Below are 16848 nucleotides of genomic sequence, written 5' to 3'. Positions count from 1 at the left end.
GAGTCCTTTCCCCGTCGTGTAAGTTCTTCAGCATCTGCCCGATTCCCACAAATGCAAGGCCCCTGGTGAACGTGGCCATGGCTCTGCTGTTGGACGTTTTCATCAGTTCCAGCCTGGCGCTGGGCTCGTCGGTTTCCTACACCTCATCTCATTGATTTCTTCTGCAGCCATGTGAGATCGGTGCAGTTAACCCTATTTCACGGATGAGAACTCCAAGGCTCAGAGAGGTTAAGTGACTTGCCCAAGGTCACACAGCTGGGAAGCCGCAGGAGCGAGGATTCAGACCCAGGCTTCCTGACTCTATAGCCCAGTGTTTCTTTACGACATTCTGTTATAGTGACGCGGCAGCCAACACGGGGCAGCTCACTTTTGTGGCCATTCCTGGCCATTTCCTCGGGCGAGAGGCCCAGAAGAGAGATTGCTGGTCAAAGGGTAGGAGCAGTTTTAACCTTCTTTGGAGTCAGTGCCAAATGGTGTTCCAGGAAGTGTCTTCCCACTACTTCCCAGCGCTCCGTGAGTTTCTCATAAATGACCTTGTGACGTCCAGGGAGTGACACACGGGTCACCCTCGGCTGCCCCCCCCTTTGCTGGCTGGGCTGATTCGAAGGCAGATAGACTCACAGCGATCTACTGCCTGGATTAGCGTTTTAAACTCACTAACGAGTTTGGACCAGTCATTTTTAGCAGGCTACTGCCTGGCGCTGGCCTCAGTAGCGGGGCCCCCAGGGGGCAGGGGCGCAGCCGGCTCACATGGCTGCCTGGCTGGGAGCCGGGCCGTCCCTCTCGGCGCCCCCACGGGGAGACTCAGGTGTCTCGATGGCCCCAGGTCTGTCTTCACGTTTCCCTCCTTCTGGAGCAGTCGGTGCACCACGTCTTTACGACGATTCGGAAGGTTCCGGAAGGTCGGCAAACCCCGGAGTGGGCGTCTGTGAGCACCTGTTGCTCAGGGCGGGATCCTCCTGGGTGTCAGGTCCTGAAAAGACGATAGTCCTCCCCCTCAGCCCAGGAGCCCGCCCCTCGCAAGCCGGGCGTCCACGTGGCTGCGTGTGCTGCGGGATCAAACCAAGGGTTTCACTCTCAGGCTCGGTGCTGAGAAAGATCCAGAACAGGGAGCTGCCTCGGGCCTCTCAGGGTGAGTGAAGCTAGCACAGCAGCGTCCGGGACGAGGCAGCTCAACGGGGGGCTCACATCGTGCTCCCCATAGGACACTCTTCTGCGCGGCCCACTTCACCTGTGAAAGAGGCCCTGTGTTCCAGATGAGGGCGCAGAGGACCAGAGAGCTTTCAGTAAGAGCCTGGCTGTGGGTCTTGTGAATAGACGTCGCTGGTCTCACTTTGGCATCTGGATGTGCTCAAAAGGACGAGGTGACAGTGAAATTTCAAGAGGCCAATACTTAGAATTTGCCAGAAACTACATCTTTTGCAATCAGTTAATGTTTTGATGGAAACTTCTAGGTGTCAATTCAGAACCATGAGGGCTGCGTGGTTTTCCACGACGGCTTGGGGGCTGTGACTCAGGAGGACCCGGCACTGACCTGGCCGGTGGGGCTGGGGCTGCAGGGGTTTCCTCCAGGCCTTCATCAGGGGGGCTGGGCCGGCCAGGGAGGCATAGGCTGCTCTCTCTGAAGCCGTGCGTGGCTCCCATGTGCCCCTGGGGCTGGAGGGGGAGCATGTGGGGTGACTCGCAGGCATCCCGGCTGCCGACTGGCTGGCTGTCCTCCACCTGGCAGAGTTCCCCTAGCACCTCCCTGGGGCCCTACTGCACCAGCTTCCTGGGGCAGGAGACGTGGGTTAGGGGTCAGGGGACAAAGGATCCACGTTCGAGTGTCCTGGCCTCTCTGCCTCCTGCAGGGGGTCTGGCCTCATTCACACTGTGGGACCCGGGCATCGAGGAGGTGGAGGCAGGGGCAGGGGGCAGGAAGCCTCGCTGTGGTCAGGGGACCAACCACAGGGATGCGTCTGTCCTCCACCCCACAGGATCTTCCCGCCCAGGACAGAGCCTGGCACGTAGTAGGTCTGGATTGTTAGCCGCCTTCCCTGTCTGCTCTATTCCGTGCTGGGAATGCTCACTTAGGGTAGCAGAGGGGCTCATAGGGCATCAGTGCTTCATCCCTGGTCAAGAAGGCGAGGGGGGTGGGGCTGGGCTGGCCCCTCAGCACAGCCTGGTTCTCATCCCAGGTCGGTGCCCCTTTCTAGAAGCTTCCACAAGAAAGTCTACTTGACTCCAGGCTGAGGGGCCGGAGTGGAGTCTGTGCCTGGAACCTGGGCCCCAAGGGTTCAGCAAGTCACTCCAAGATCTGTGTGTGGTGGGGGGTCCAGTGGGCCCGTCGGGACCCAGGAGGTGGTCACCGGCTGCTGACTCGGCCTCGCCGCCTGTCTCCTCAGCTTGTGGCTGTGACCTGGCCGAGGGCGGCTTCTTCGTGCGGCAGGGCGAGTACATCTGCACACGGGACTACCAGCGGCTGTACGGGACCCGCTGCTTCAGCTGCGACCAGTTCATCGAGGGCGAGGTGGTGTCGGCGCTGGGCAAGACCTACCACCCCGACTGCTTCGTGTGTGCCGTCTGCCGGTGAGTGCGGCCGCCGGCCCCCACCTCTCCCCCTGGGCGAGCCCTCCTCCCTGCCTCCCTCCCCTCCATCCATCCTTCCATCCATCCTCCCTTCCGTCCTCCATCCCACTGGGTTGCAGCCGGGGAGAAGGGTCAGGACCGGGCCGTGGGATGGCAGGTGGGCCCTGGGCAGGACGGCAGGCCTGCACCGCTTCCTGCAACACAGGGCCAGGCCCTCTTTCCTGGGCGCGGAGGCCAGCAGGTTCTGGGGCGGCCGGCTCGTGGCCTCCTCTGGCTCCTGGGCAGGGAACCTCTCCCCATCCCCTCCTCGGCCCCCTTGGTCAGCTCCTCTCCGTGTCCACACCCTCCTCAAGTGTCTTCCTCACATTGGCACCCTCGGTGTCCCTGCTTCAGCCCCTCCTTTTCACCCCACCGCCCCTCCTTGGCTGTCCTGTTGTGCCCCACCTGCTCACCTACCTCTCTCTCCCCGTGTCCCTGATCTGTGGGTGGCTTCACCACCCAACCCACCAGGCGCATGAGCCCCAAGCACAGATGTCTTCTAAAGGTCCCTCCCCTCCCCAAATCTGCCCGGCCACTGGCCCCACTCAGGCCTCAAAACTCGCCTGCCTGGGGTCTGCTCATGGCCTCCATGCTGGGGTCCCCACCTCCCCTCTCCCTGTCGCTCCTCTACTTGGCCTCCAAGAGAGAGTCCCGGCTCCTCCGTCTGGCTGAGAGGAGCTTCAGTCTGTTCCAGTTCATCCCTTCATCCATTTGACCAGGCTTTTCTAAGCGCCTGCACGGGCCAGGCCCCAGGCCAGCACTGGCGACTTGGAGATGCCTTAGCCCAGACCCTACAGGGTTCAACGCTAGAGACACGGTGGGACAAGGTGGGCCTCCCCTAGAGCCTCTCCCACCCAGACAGCAGCTCCCGCCTCCCCTCTGCATGGCCCCGCATCCTGTCCCCACGCTCTCCGGGCCCACAGCACCTCTCCAGCGACATGGCCCTGGAGCTGCCGGATGCGAGCACCGTGCCGGTGGGGGCTGAGTCGGGTTCCCCTCTGGTCCCCGGCACCTGGCGCAGAGCAGCTGTGCCGCGAGTGGTCACCTAAGATGGGCCGAGATCAGAGCCCCGCAGCAGGGCCACACCGGCTCCTCCTCTGCCTGCATCTCCAGGGGCACCGCAGGGAGGCGGGCAGGCAGCCTTCCCACGTGGGCATCCTCCCTGCCCCCACACAGCCCCGCACACATAGCTCCCAGTGGGAATGTTCCATTCATTTCTAGAAAACAGACGATAAAAACCCCAGAGTTTGTTTTCCGCTCTGCTCTGTCTCACCACACCCAGTTCCAAGGGGACTTTTTGAGTGTTGTTCCCAAAGTTGTTGTCTGTAGTTATGGCCCGTGTGCTAGACAGACACAGAGCTGTTGTCAGGGGGGAGCGGAACAATGACAGGGAACGCTTCTAACGAAAGGGTCACCGGTGTCACTGCAGTGTGCATAGGTCCGGGTTCCCCAAGGGCCATCGGAATGTCTGATCTCTGTGTGCGTAGCTTAGAGACGAGTTCTGGCCTAATCACAGGGGCTGGAAAGATTACCTTTGGGTGATGTGCTATTTTAGAAATAACAGCGGACAGCTCTGGCATGCTGCGGCAACTGGCCTGGACTCATCCACCCGCTATAAACAAGAAGAAAACAGGACAAAACATCCCAAACAACTGTCTCCCATCAGTGGGGCCCGGGGAACTCGGGACTGAGGGAAGGAAGACAAGTGAAGAGAGCCCTGTGGCTGCCCAGCTTCCGCCTGGAGGCAGCTTCTGGACCCACAGTCCAAGGAGGGGAGCCAAGCAGAGCGTGGCTCAGGTAGGGGACGGTGACAGAGAGACAGAAGCAAGTCCCCGAGGGGAGGGAGCTGTGCGGCACGGGAGCTCCGGGGAGCTGCGCAGGGCCTTTGGCTAAAGGCAGACGCAGAGTGAATCTCACAAGGTGGGACAAGGGACGACAGGTTGCTGTGAGCTGAGCCGTCCCCAGGGCCGGGAGGCATCCAAGTTCAGGCCGGCGGGCTCCTTGTTGAAGACCCTGGCAGGCAGCAGGGGCACCAGGAGGGCCAGGCCTTACTAGTGGGGCTGAAATAGCCCTAGAGGGAAGGCTCCCGTGAACCTGCTCTGACGAGGGGCAAGGACAGGGCTCGGAGAGATGGCGTCGCCCCACAGGTGAGCGCCCTGCCTGCCGGAGTGAAGCAGCGCTCCTCACAGGAAGGTGGGACAGTCCCGCGGTCAGTGGTCAGCAACCTAAGTCCACAGTGGCCAACATCAATCCCATAGGACTAGTCATAGGAGGAGGCGGGCAAGTGTGACCCAAGCCGGAGGGAAAATGCACCAACAGCAAGAGACCCCGAAGTGAGAGCAGCGGTGAGGAGGAGTGTCGAGCAGCTGCTGTGACGGCGTTTAAGTATCTAAAGGAAAAGGGGAACGTAAGCGGGAGCGTTATGGAAGATAGAAAAAGAAACCAAGTGGAAATTCTAGAAACCAAAATTACAATTTCTGACATGAAAAATTCCCTGACAGGAATTGGCAGTGGGTTAGGCGTTGCTGGACTGAAAGACGTGACTGTGGAAACCGTGCGAATGAAAGCAAAGAGGAGAGAAGACTGGAGACTATGCAGAGAGGCTCAGGGACCTGCGGATACAGATCTGTCTGTCTGTCTGTCTAGGCTGAGACGGGGAGACCAAGGGGGTGGGAGAAGACTGAAAATATTTGAAGAAATAGTGGCTGAAAAATGTCCAAATTTGATGAAAACTATAAACCCATGGCTCCAAGAATCTCAAGGAACCCCAAGCAGAATAAACACAACGAAAACCTACCAAGCCCATCAGAATCAAGTTTCTGAGGAACAATAATAAGAAAAAAGCAGCAAGAGGAAAAAACCTCATTACGTACAACGGAACAGAAGGGTGATGCCGACTTCTCTCCTGAGGCTGCGCTCACCAGACGCCGAGAGAACAGCACCTGTAAAGAGCTGGAACAACCCATCCCACAGTTCTACCCCAAAACAAAACTAAACTTTCAAAAGTGAAGGCGAGACTGCTAATGGGTGCGGCGTTTCTTTTTGGGTGGTGAAAAATGTCCTCAAATTGATTGTGAGGATAGATGCACAACTCTGAATAAACTGGAACCATTGAAACGTACACACTGACGATGTATGAATGTTAGAGAGTATGTGGATAGCGTCAATAAGGCTTCACCCAAAAAAACAAAGGCAAAATAAAGACGTTTGTAGACACACGAAAGTTAAAAGAATTTGTTGCCAGCAAATCTGGGCTACAGTAAAGTTAAAAGAAATTTTGCAACCTGAAAAAAAATCATGTCAAAAGACATCAAGATAATGTAAAAGCAAGCTGTCAGCTGGTAGATAAGTTATATCTGATGAAGGAGTAGTATCCAAAATATATAAAGACCTTCTGCAACTCAATAATAAGATGATGAAAAAACCACCCTATTGAAAATGGGCGAAAGAGTTTAACAGATGCTCCACAGAAGAATATGTATGAATGAGCAATAAACACGTAAGACAGTACTTAACGTCGTAAGTCATCGGGGGAATGCAAATTAAAACCATGATGAGGGGCTGGCCCCGTGGCCGAGTGGTTAAGGTCATGCTTAACTTAAGTTCCTCTTTGGCGGCCCAGGGTTTTGCCGGTTTGGATCCTGGGCACACACCTGGCACCGCTCATCGAGCCGTGCTGAGGCGGTGTCCCACATAGCAACCAGAAGGACCTAGAACTACAGTATACAACATGTACTGGGGGCTTCGGGGAGAAGAAGAAGAAGAAGAAAAAAGATTGGCAACAGATGTTAGCTCGGGTGCCAATTTTTTATAAAAAAACTATGATGAAATACCATAAAATACATCCACTAGAATGCCTAGAACTAAAAGGATGGACGATGTCGGGTGCTGCTGGGGATGTGACACAGAGGGAGCTCGCTGACATTGCTGGTGGCAAAGCAAAGTGGTGCAGGCTTTACAGAAGCCAGTTTGGCACAAACAGCATATGACCCTGTCATTCCACTCCCAGGTGTTCACCCGAGAGAAATGAAAGCACGTGTCCACACAAAGACTTGTCTACGGATGTGCTTAGCAGCTGTGTTTGTGGCAGTCCCAAATGTCCTTCAGCAGTGGATGGAACACGTGCTGGCTCGTCCCCGCCATGGGACACTGCTTGGCAATCAAAGGAAGAAAGTATTGCCACGTGCAGCAGTGCGAAGGCCCCTCAGAAACGTGGTGCTGCACAGGACATGCGAGACTGCGCACCCTGTGACTCTGTTCATGTGCACTTCCAGAAAGTCAAACCTACATCATGGCGACAGAACGCCATCCTGGTTCCTGGGGCTGGGGTGGTGGTGTGGGGGATGATTGTAGACGGTCACAGGGGACTTTTTGCAGTGGACAGAATGTCCCACATCGTGACTGTGGTGTTGCTTACATGAATGTGTACATTTGACAAAATATGCTTCGATAAGGTTGAATTCATAGAATAAGGGCTGCCATTTATTCACCCCCACCGGTCCCAGTCAGTATGCTAGAGCTTTCCATGCATTATGTCCCATGGGTGGATGGATGGATGGATGGATGGATGGATGGATGGATGCGTGGATGGGTGGATGGATGGATGGACGGATGGATGGATGGATGGATGGATGGATGGATGGATGGATGGGTAGATGGACAGATGGACGGATGGATGGATGGATGTGATGGATGGATGGATGGATGGATGGATGGATGGATGGAGAGATGGATGGATGGACGGACGGATGGATGGATAGACGGGTGGGTGGATGGATGGATGGATGGATGGGTAGATGGACAGATGGACGGATGGATGGATGGACGGATGGATGGACGGATGGATGGAGGGATGTGATGGATGGATGGATGGATGGAGAGATGGATGGAGAGATGGATGGAGAGATGGATGGATGGACGGATGGATGGATGGATGGAGAGATGGATGGATGGATGGATGGAGAGATGGATGGATGGACGGATGGATGGATGGATGGAGAGATGGATGGATAAATAACAGTCTCATGACACGGGTGTTGTTAGTCCCATTTTACAGATGGGAAACAGGAACTCAGAGAGGTTCAGTAACCTGCTCCGGATTACACAGCTCAGAGCACATCCAGGGATGGTGAGGGACTCCTACTCTGTCCCAAGATCCCCCACTCCCAGGGCAGCTGCTAGACGCTAAGACAGACGGAGGCAGACCACAGCATGACACAGGCGACACAGCCAAGGCGTCAGACAGCTGCGCAGGCTCTGGGGCAGCCGAAGAGCCAGAGTGAGAACTGTCTCAGGAGTCTAGGGAGGTGGGCCAGCTCAGCCTTATGTGTCCTTGGTCCCCAAGAGCAGGCACTGGCCGGGTGGGGACCTGAGGACACACCCGACGAATGAACCTAGGGCCTGAGGACCAGCCCCACAGGGTGGGGGACAACACAGGGCTTCACAGGGGCGAAGGCACAGCGGGCCGGTAGGCAGGAGAGCTCCTCTGGCTGCAGGGTCCAGACTGGACTGGAGCGGGTGTGACCTGGCAGGCCCCGGGGGAGAAGGCAGGAGAGGGCTGCTGAGCTGGGCCTCCCGGGGACCTTCAGTCCTTCACTTGTTCACTCACTCATTCATTCATCCATGTAATGATCACCTGTTGGGAGCCTGGGGTGAGCCACGTATTGGCCAGCCCGGAAGAAGGCAGAAGGGAGACCAGGAAGGCTTAAGCCGGAGGAAGGGGCGTGTCCTGGTCCAGATCAGGCTGCTGCCCGTGCAGCACAGGTTCCCTGGCAGGCCGAACTGGGGAGGAGGTGGCCCAGTGGCAGCTGGGAGCTCAGTGGTGGCAGGTGGTGGGGACAGATGTGGGCAGGACCCTCAGGCCGGCTTCCGGCCCCTGTGCGCAGACGACCTGGCCCGAGCTCGCCAGACGACAGCCGCCTCCGCCATCTTTCAGTGACTGAGGGAGAGGTCCTTGGGGCTGCCCAGGGGTGAGCCGGCTCCCTGCTGCCCCAAGCCGGCCTCACTCCGAGTGGCCCCAGGGCTACAACCTTCCCTCCCACCAGGGCTGGGCTGGGGGTGCAGCGAGGGAGGCACTCGCTTTGATGCAGGATTTAAGGGGTGCCAACAAACTCAGGAATCAAGGTGAAAGGCATTTTAATGTGATATTTTAAAAAATGAAATTAATGCAAAAAAATTCATGATAAACAAAATGCCGAATTTTTAAATAAGGAAGGGATCCACCCCATGGTACCTTGGTGTCCACAAGCCGTGCTTTTAGCAGCAGGTAAATCAAGTTTGGAGCCAAATGGGTCGTAGTTGGACTCTGGTTTAGACATGTACCAGCTGTGTGTCCTTGGAAAAGTTAACTATCCTCTCTGAACCTCAGTTTTCTATAGAGAAAAATGAAGCGAATACCAACTTGGACTAATGTCCTACAGTTGGGAAGTGAGGCAGGTATTTAAGGCGTCTCTCATGGTACCAGGCACCTGTTCCCAGTGTCATTGACCTGATCGGGACAAAGCACCCTGGGCAGTCAGAGGAGGCAGGGTTGTAGGGCGGAGGCCAGTGGTTGTGGACTGTGGGGTTGAGCGCCTCATGCCAGGCTCCGGGCCGGCCCTCGCTGCTCCCCGCCACAGCCTTAGACACGGTCGTTCTGCCTGCTGGTACAGAAGAGAAACTGAGGCTGAGATGTTGGTGACTAGCCCGAGGTCACACAGCAGACACAGGGCAGCATGTCCCGGGCCCGTGACGCCCGTCCCCATGGGGTCCAGGGAGGCGGTGGTGTGGCGTTTGGGGAGAGGGCCCCCAGAGGAGAGCCGGAAGGTGGTAACATGCTCTCTCGTTTCAGGCTGCCCTTCCCCCCTGGGGACCGAGTGACCTTCAACGGGAAGGAATGCGTGTGCCAGAAGTGCTCCCTGCCCCCGGCGGTGGCGGGCAGCAGCGCGCCCCTGTCCCAGGGCCTCTGGAGTAAGTGGGCGCTGAGCGGGGGGGTGGGGCCACAGTGCCGGGGGAGGGGGCCTGACAGCACTGGAGCCGCTGCAGAAGCGGCCCAAGTCCGTAACTGCATGAGCGTAAGGAGGGAACCAGCACGGAAGCCTCCAGATGCTCGTGGCGCTGGGCCTTTGCACTGGTTGTGCCCCCGCACCGCCCCCGTGGGCTGCTCCTGCTTTTACGTCCAACTCCTACTCCTGCTTTCGGCCCCACTCTGCCTGCCCGCCTCCAGGAAGCCTCCTGCCTCCTCCTGCTCCTCTCCTCCAACACACTCTCAGCTCCCAATTAATTCCAGACCCTCCAGGGGCCCTTTGGGAGAGCCATTAGCGGAGCATTGAACTCTGGGCTCCTGTGGTCAGGGGCTCTTGGGCAACTGCTCCACCCCCAGGAGCTGGGCCAGGGTGTGTATGCAGTGGGTGCTCAATACATGCTTCTTGGATGTAGAGGCAGGAAATTGTTACCTTGAAAGAACCGGTGCCAGCTGGAGTGTCGCCGGCCTGGGGCTGTAGGGCAGAGTGGAGCATGGTGGGAGCAGGCAGCGCTGGCTTTACCCGGTGGGTGGCTCCTCCAGGGCCAGAGATGGGATGCACAGACGGGAAGGGGAGCCAAGCGCTCCAGGGCTGCTGCTGCCAGGGTCCCGCTGCAGGAGTGGCGTTTTTGGAGCCCACGCGCACGCCCTGCTTGTCTGCTGTGCTGGAGTCTCCACAGAGGGGCTTACACCTCAGGCTCCCAGGGGTGCAGTGTTGGCTGGGAGGCTGATAATCCTTCGACTCTGGGAAATGAAGTCTGCATCACCTGGGGAGGCGTGCTGGCAGCCGCGGTTGCTGCTGAGGCTGTTGCTTCCGGGCTTGCTAGGAGAGTCCTCCATTCAAAAATACTCTCCTTGTGAGGGCTGGCTTATTGGGTTTGTAAGAATTTGCTTCACAAACAGTAGTACTATTATAATTAAATCTGAAATAGTCACCAAAGATTCTACAGCAAAATAAAAAAGCAGGGGATGAGTTTGAACAGTTTGTCTAGAGCTTCCTGGCAGCCAGAGTAAAAAGGGAAAAATGCCCAACCACAGGCTCATTGTCTCAGACTTTTTTGAGATTTTTAAAAGTGTCATGGGCAGAAAGGCTCTACTCTTTCCAATATAATATAACCTAATAATATAACCCACCCTTTCTCGCAGTACGTGGTGAGAATCCCCAGCTTAGAGCCTGTTTTGTGCCTAGGAAGTGTTAAACATTCGTCACCAGCTCTTGACTCCTGTGCAGGTGTCTGCAGAGTCTTCCCATCTCCTGCCTCCTTCTGTCCCCAGAGCAGCCCCAGCAGACAGGACTCCCTCTCTCCATCTGCAGATGCAGAAGTGCCTGAGCCTGGTGGGGAGTGGGGCCGTGCAGGTGCCTGGCATCCAGCGAGGGCGTGGTGCGGCTGAGGCTTGAGCCAAGGCCTTCAAATCCCAGAGCAGGAAAGCCGGCCCAGCTGTGACCAGAGGCTTTTGGAGGAGGCGGCCTTTGTTCTGAAACTTGAAACACGGGTTTCAGTAGGTGGGCATTGGAGGGAGGGCACCACGGACGAGAGCAGGGCGCAGAGACTGGACACGTGTGGGATGTGCTAGGAGCAGACCCGTGGGAGTGGACAAGGGGGCTGCGGCGTGGGGGAGGGAATGAAGCAGGAGAACCGAAACCAGAGGCAAAGCCGTGCCAAGGCGTTCCAGCTGCATCCTGGAGGCAGCGAGGAGCCATAGGTGGCTGTTGAGTGAGGTAGTGCCCAGTTGCTGGGGAGTAATAGGTGAGTCAGGAACGGTCTGCCTGACAGGGTTGTGGGGCCGAGGGAGGGGATGCAGCCTTCTGCAGACGGGTGGAAAGCTGCAGAGGGCAGCTTTAGTGGGCTGCCCTTCCCTGGGGACGTGGAGAGTGGCCGGCTGTTTAGGCTGAGTCAGCCTGAGCCCAGGGCCTTGCGCTCCCCTTCCGCTCTCCGGCCCTGAGCCTGTTGCTTGGTGACAGGGTGAGGGCTGAGCGGGCGCCCACGCCTTCCCGGAGGAGCAGCACTGCTTCTGGGTGGCCAGCACAGAGGTCAGGCCTGGGCCTTCCACAGCCCTTTCTGTCCCGGATGCCTCCCCACTGCCCCCGGGTGAGGGTCCCCTCCCCGAGAGCCCCCTTGCCCCTGTACAGGCCCCATTCCCCAGGCTCCTCCCGGTTCTCTGGTTCTGCACTGGGTACTGGTCAGAGCCCGTCCAGGGCAGACCCAGCCCGTGCCAGTCGGGGCGGCTCTGAGCCCGCTGCCCAGGGTGGACCCCACCACTCACCACCTGTGTGCCCTGGGCAAGCGGTGTCCCCTCTCTGGGCTTTGGGACTGGGCGTGGGGTCAGCAGTGGGTGTGGGCGGTGGCCTGGAGGCCAGCCTGGGGCGGGGGCAGCCAGGAGGTGGGAAGATGGGGGCTCCGACTGGGGTCAGCCAGTTCTTGGGCTTGGCCACGCCCCCCGTCCCAGGTCTGCACTCCGCTGGCTGGGGCCCAGCCTGGCCGGGGTGTGGATGGGGCACACCTGGAATCTGGGGTCATGCTCAGAGCCGGGACCTGGAGGCCCAACCCGAGTCAGGAGTGAAGGTGCACACTGCCCTGGGCGTGTGCAGACAGGGCCGGGCCTGACCCAGCCCGGAGCCCTCAGCCTGACCTCCGAGCCGAGCCCTCACCGCCCGGGCTGCAGCCTGGCAGCCTCTGCGTCGTCTGCCCAGGTGAGGCTGCACCCCTCGGGTGCTCAGGGGTGGGTGACGGGGACCTGAGGCCCTGGAGCCCCTTCTGGGAAATGGGGTGAGCCCGTCCTGCATGGAGGCTGTGAGGTTAAATGAGGAGACGTGGAGAGATGAGGAGCGACCGGGCCCCGTGGCAGGAGCGGGAACACAGGGCTCCTCCGAGAAACCACAGGTCAAGCCCGTAACTTTTCAGGCATTTTCCAGTTTTAGAACTCAGTCGATTCCTCGTTTTCAAAGGTCAATCTCAGATTCGACTCAGAGCTCTCCTCCACTCCCCGACCCCGGTCAGGCCTGGGGGGGCAGTGGGCAGGGGTAGGGCTGACCCTGCCCCCCGACTTCACAACGGGGCTCAGAAAGGCTCCCTGGCACGTCCTGTGTCCCACATGAGTTAGTGGCAGAGCCAGGCCCTGAACCCATGACCACGTCTGCTGGAGCAGGGAGCACTTTGGGAGAAACAAGGAAACTGGAAAGTTCCAGAAGTGTCGTTCTGGGGAAGAGGCCCAGGCCTGGCCTGATGCTGTGATGGCCACCCAGGCCCAGGTGCACAGGCGAGTGGACAGCTGGCTTTGGCCCTTCCCAGCAACCTCTGCCCCGGGCGGTGGAGACACTCCCTTGAGGACGTCGGCCCGTTGGCACCTGCTGTCAGCAGTGGGCGTCACGCGGTGCTGTGCTGTCATTTGCAAGCTCTGCTGAGCTCCAGGTGTGTTTGGAAGGTGATGACTGCCGTTCCCATGACAACCGTCCTTTCTGCACCTCGCTCCCGCCTCCGCCTCCACTGCTCACTGTTCCTGACTCTGCCCCCAGTTGAGGGGCGCGAGTGAGGGGGCTGCTGGGAGGCCACGTGCCCTGCAGCTGCAGACGGCACAGTCGCCAGAGCCTCTGGACTGTCCCCAGGAGGACACGCTGCTGGCACAGCAGGAGGCAGAGCTCTCTGGACGGCCCCCCAGGGCACCAGGCCTCTCGGCACCTCGTCCTCTCGTGACACAGCAGTCATCATTAGCGTGTCCTGCCTCACATGCCTTTACTCATGTATCAGACACGTCCCTCACGCCTGGGGGCCTGCAGCTCCATCAGCTCTCCTTAGCCTCACCACAGCTCTGCGAGACTGCTGCCATGATTATCGCCATAAAACACATCCCAGCACAGAGAGGTGAAGTGACTTGCCATAGTCACACAGCTGGTGGGGGCAGCCTGGCTCCAAGGGCTGTGCTTCTCACCCCTGCTCTGCCCTGCCTCTCTTCCAGTGCTCTGCACGATCCTGTGGGGTGTGCTCCTTCCTTTGCCCATGACAGAGAAGCCGGCTAAGGCTCAGAGCAGGGTCTCTTGACTTTGACACTGTGAGGTTTGGGGCCGGATGATTCTTTGCTGTGGGGGCCGTCCTGCGCACTGGAGCATGCTGTGCCGCGTCCCTGGCCTCGACTCCACTGGTGCCTGGAGCGTGCCCCTGCCCACACTTGTGCCAGTCAAGTATCTCCAGATATTGCCAAATGCCCCTGGGAGCAAAATCACCCTCTGGTGACAGGGACTGATGTTGAGCTCCCCAAAAGTGCCCCTGGTCACTCATAGGTGAGAGCTCAGAGCGGAATCCTGAATGAGCCAGTCATGTCTGTTCTGCTGGGGGCCGGGAAGTGGTTGGGCCGCGGGTCTGGGTGCCTCTGAACCTGAGGAGGGGGGCATTCTCTCGCTTCCCATCCATCCATCCATTCATTCATGCACGCCTGCACTCATTCGCCCAGTGGCTCCCGGCCCTGAGATGGAGGGAGGCCGCCTCCCACACGGGGTCTCGGCGCTCAAGCCTTTCTTGGGGTCCTTTCCAAAGTTGCGTGCAGCTTTGAACGGGGTGACAATTTAGCAAGGCCAGGCCTTGACCAACAGTTTTGTGGGCGTTAACTACTTTTTATTCTTAGAAATAGCATGGCGCCGGTCTCTGCCCCGGGGGGATGGAGGTGGCCCGGGCAAGCATGGCAGCTGTGGGGCCGCGGGGCCAAGTGCCGAGCTGTGCGCAGGCCTGACTCCCGTGTGCATTTGTCATTTATTGTGGCCGCCCACCGTGAGGAAGCGGGGCTGGCTCAGTATGATGGCAGTGGCGGGGCCAGGATTAGCAGCCAGGCCAAGGCCTTCTGTCTTGGGCACGGGGCCCCATGCCGCCTGGAGCCCTTCCGCAGAGCCAGGACCTGCCGGGTGGCTCAGGGGCTCCTGCGGGCGGGGGACATCTGTCAGATGCCCCCCTCGTCCCTGCTCATCGGGACTCTGAGGGGGTCCCCAAGGCCCTGTCCGTGTCTTGCTGCCGACAAACACAGATACACACACACACACAGAGACATACAAGACACACAGACATACTCACACAGAGACACACACACACAGACATGGTCACACAGGGACACACATTCACACAGAGACACCCATGCATACACACACAGACGTACACATAGGCACATTCATGCACACACAAGCACACAGACACACTCACTTGCACACATAGGCACAACATTCACACAAAGATACAAGTGCACATACACACCACACTCACACGAGATACACATATACATACTCACACAGATGCACACACACATCCCAGGCAGGTCAGTCTCTGCTCCACCCCTGGTCCTTCAGCACGTGTGGCACTGACTGTGGGAGCCCCTGGTGTGTCTGCTTATGGCTGGAGGGACTGAGCGGTGGCCGGGTCATCAGGGTCATGCTGGGACCCAGAGGCCAGTCCTTGTCTTGCTCCCCGACTCTGGCAAGGACCTGGGCCTCTAGAGGGCGAGGGGGCTAGAGCAGGGATGCGCATGGCTGGAAGGGGCAGAGGGGGCGTGGGAGGCTGGTCAGGGGCCCAACCAGGCCGGGGGCCACAGGGCGGAGAGCACTGGTCCCCTGAGGGCAGTTAGAAGACAGACGCTGGGGCCTGGCTGGTTGGGCTGCCAAGGGCGGAATCCCCAGGCCAGCTGTCTGGGGCCTGGCTGGGACTCAGAGCAGGAACACGGGCAGGGGCACTGAGCGTTGTCTGGGATGAGGCCCAGATGGCCACAGAAGGAGCTCCAAGAGGTGGGGCAGGAGGCTTCCTGGAGGGGCATCCAGGCCGGCCAGAGCCTGGTGGACAGGGCGGGGGTTGGGGGTCCGACCGCCCTCAGGTGGCCCATTTTCTTGGGTGGTCATGTTGGTTGGGTCACAGTTGGGTTCAAAATCTACCTTCCGCCAGAGGGGAACAGGTGGGGCCACCCAGGCCTGCCGCCATCGTGGCACCTGCCACCTGGGCCCCTGCCTCCTCAGGGCGGCCCCCCCGCAGGGTGCTCTCGTTCCGCTGCACGTCCCCTGGAAGGCAGGCCCTCTGTCTCCTGCATCACGCTCATCTCGGGATCCAGCCCAGGCTGCATGCAGTCAGCGCTCAGTGCGTGCAGGGATGCCCTTCACGATTTGTTTCCTACACGCTCCCACCGGCCGTGCAGTAACAGGGTCCTTTGAGCACAGCCGGCGGGACAGGCCCCTCCCCTGGGCCGCTCGAGGTGTTTTTGTGGTGTCTGTTGACCCAGCGGTGCACTCCTCCTGGCCCACAACAACGACGTCTGCTGTTTTTCCAGGTTGCGGGGGCTGCGGCACAGAAATCAAGAACGGCCAGTCCCTGGTGGCCTTGGACAAGCACTGGCATCTGGGCTGTTTTAAGTGCAAGACTTGTGGGAAGCAGCTGAACGCGGAGTACATCAGCAAGTGAGTGGCGGGGCTCCAGGGCCCTGTGGTCCTCCTGTGTCCGCTCCATGCGGCCGCCCTCTGCGCTTCTCCTCTCCCTGCTGCCAGCTGCTCCTGGCCCCCAGTTAGGCGAGGAGAGCCCTCGGAGCCCTGGTGTGTTTGTCCCCACTGCCGGCCGCCTTAAAGCGGTGTGCAGACTCCAGTTCCGGTTTTGTGGATTGAAACAGATGTTAGCTCTCCCATCTTTGACTTTGTAGGACACCTCCCCTCACCTGTCCCTGGTGCCACCTTCCCCCATTGCTGGCACCAGATCTCCTGCTGAATGCAAAGCGGACCTCAGCTGATGCCAGCAACAGAGCAAGGAGAAGGGCTGACCAGTGTCAGTTGTCACGGATGTGACAGCGCAACCCCATGCTCCGACTTCGGCACTGAGGGGCCATCGGGCAGCTCCCGCTGGCCGACACAGTGTCCCCAGGCTCACGGTCAGGATGCGATGATGGCTGCTTTGTGGGGAGGTGGGGAGCAAGTGTTATCGGAAGGCAAAGGAGGGGTTGGGATCTAGGCCCCGGGCAGGAGAGGGGGACTGAGGGAGGGGCGCACTTCAGTCCCCAGAGGGTGGGGAACTGAGAAGGTAAGCCCCAGACTGCATGGGCGGGGCGGGTGGTGAGGGGAGACAAGTCAGGAAGGAGCTGGGAGGGGCAGTTTCTCTGGGGGCAGAGCGGCTCCTGCCTGCGGGGGAGGGCCTCTGGGCAGCTTCCATCCAGGGCTCTGCTAGTTCTTGACGTCCGGCTGGAACAGAGCCATCACAGGAACGCCTAGTTAAAAGGAATCCTGTGCGATAAAG

The 16848-nt window shown here is 59.0% G+C and overlaps 1 protein-coding gene across 29 annotated transcripts in view; it reads left to right on the top strand.

The window, feature by feature from the left end:
- Window positions 1–16848, top strand: part of ABLIM2 (actin binding LIM protein family member 2) — a 128491-nt gene that overhangs the window by 24353 nt on the left and 87290 nt on the right. For all 29 annotated transcript variants that reach the window (XR_006887921.1, XR_006887920.1, XR_006887919.1 and 26 more), the window contains exons 3-5: window positions 2385–2568; window positions 9437–9555; window positions 15899–16025. Coding sequence is in view for 26 of the 29 variants with exons in the window: in XM_046656246.1 (XP_046512202.1) it covers window positions 2385–2568; window positions 9437–9555; window positions 15899–16025 (430 nt within the window). In the remaining 3 variants the exon portion in view is untranslated. The remainder of the gene's footprint in view (window positions 1–2384; window positions 2569–9436; window positions 9556–15898; window positions 16026–16848) is intronic.

The sequence above is a fragment of the Equus quagga genome, chromosome 3 (assembly GCF_021613505.1).
Source record: "Equus quagga isolate Etosha38 chromosome 3, UCLA_HA_Equagga_1.0, whole genome shotgun sequence".
NCBI lineage: Eukaryota > Metazoa > Chordata > Mammalia > Perissodactyla > Equidae > Equus > Equus quagga.
The sequence above is the reverse complement of the archived record's forward strand: the minus strand, read 5'-3'. Positions and strand labels throughout refer to the sequence as shown.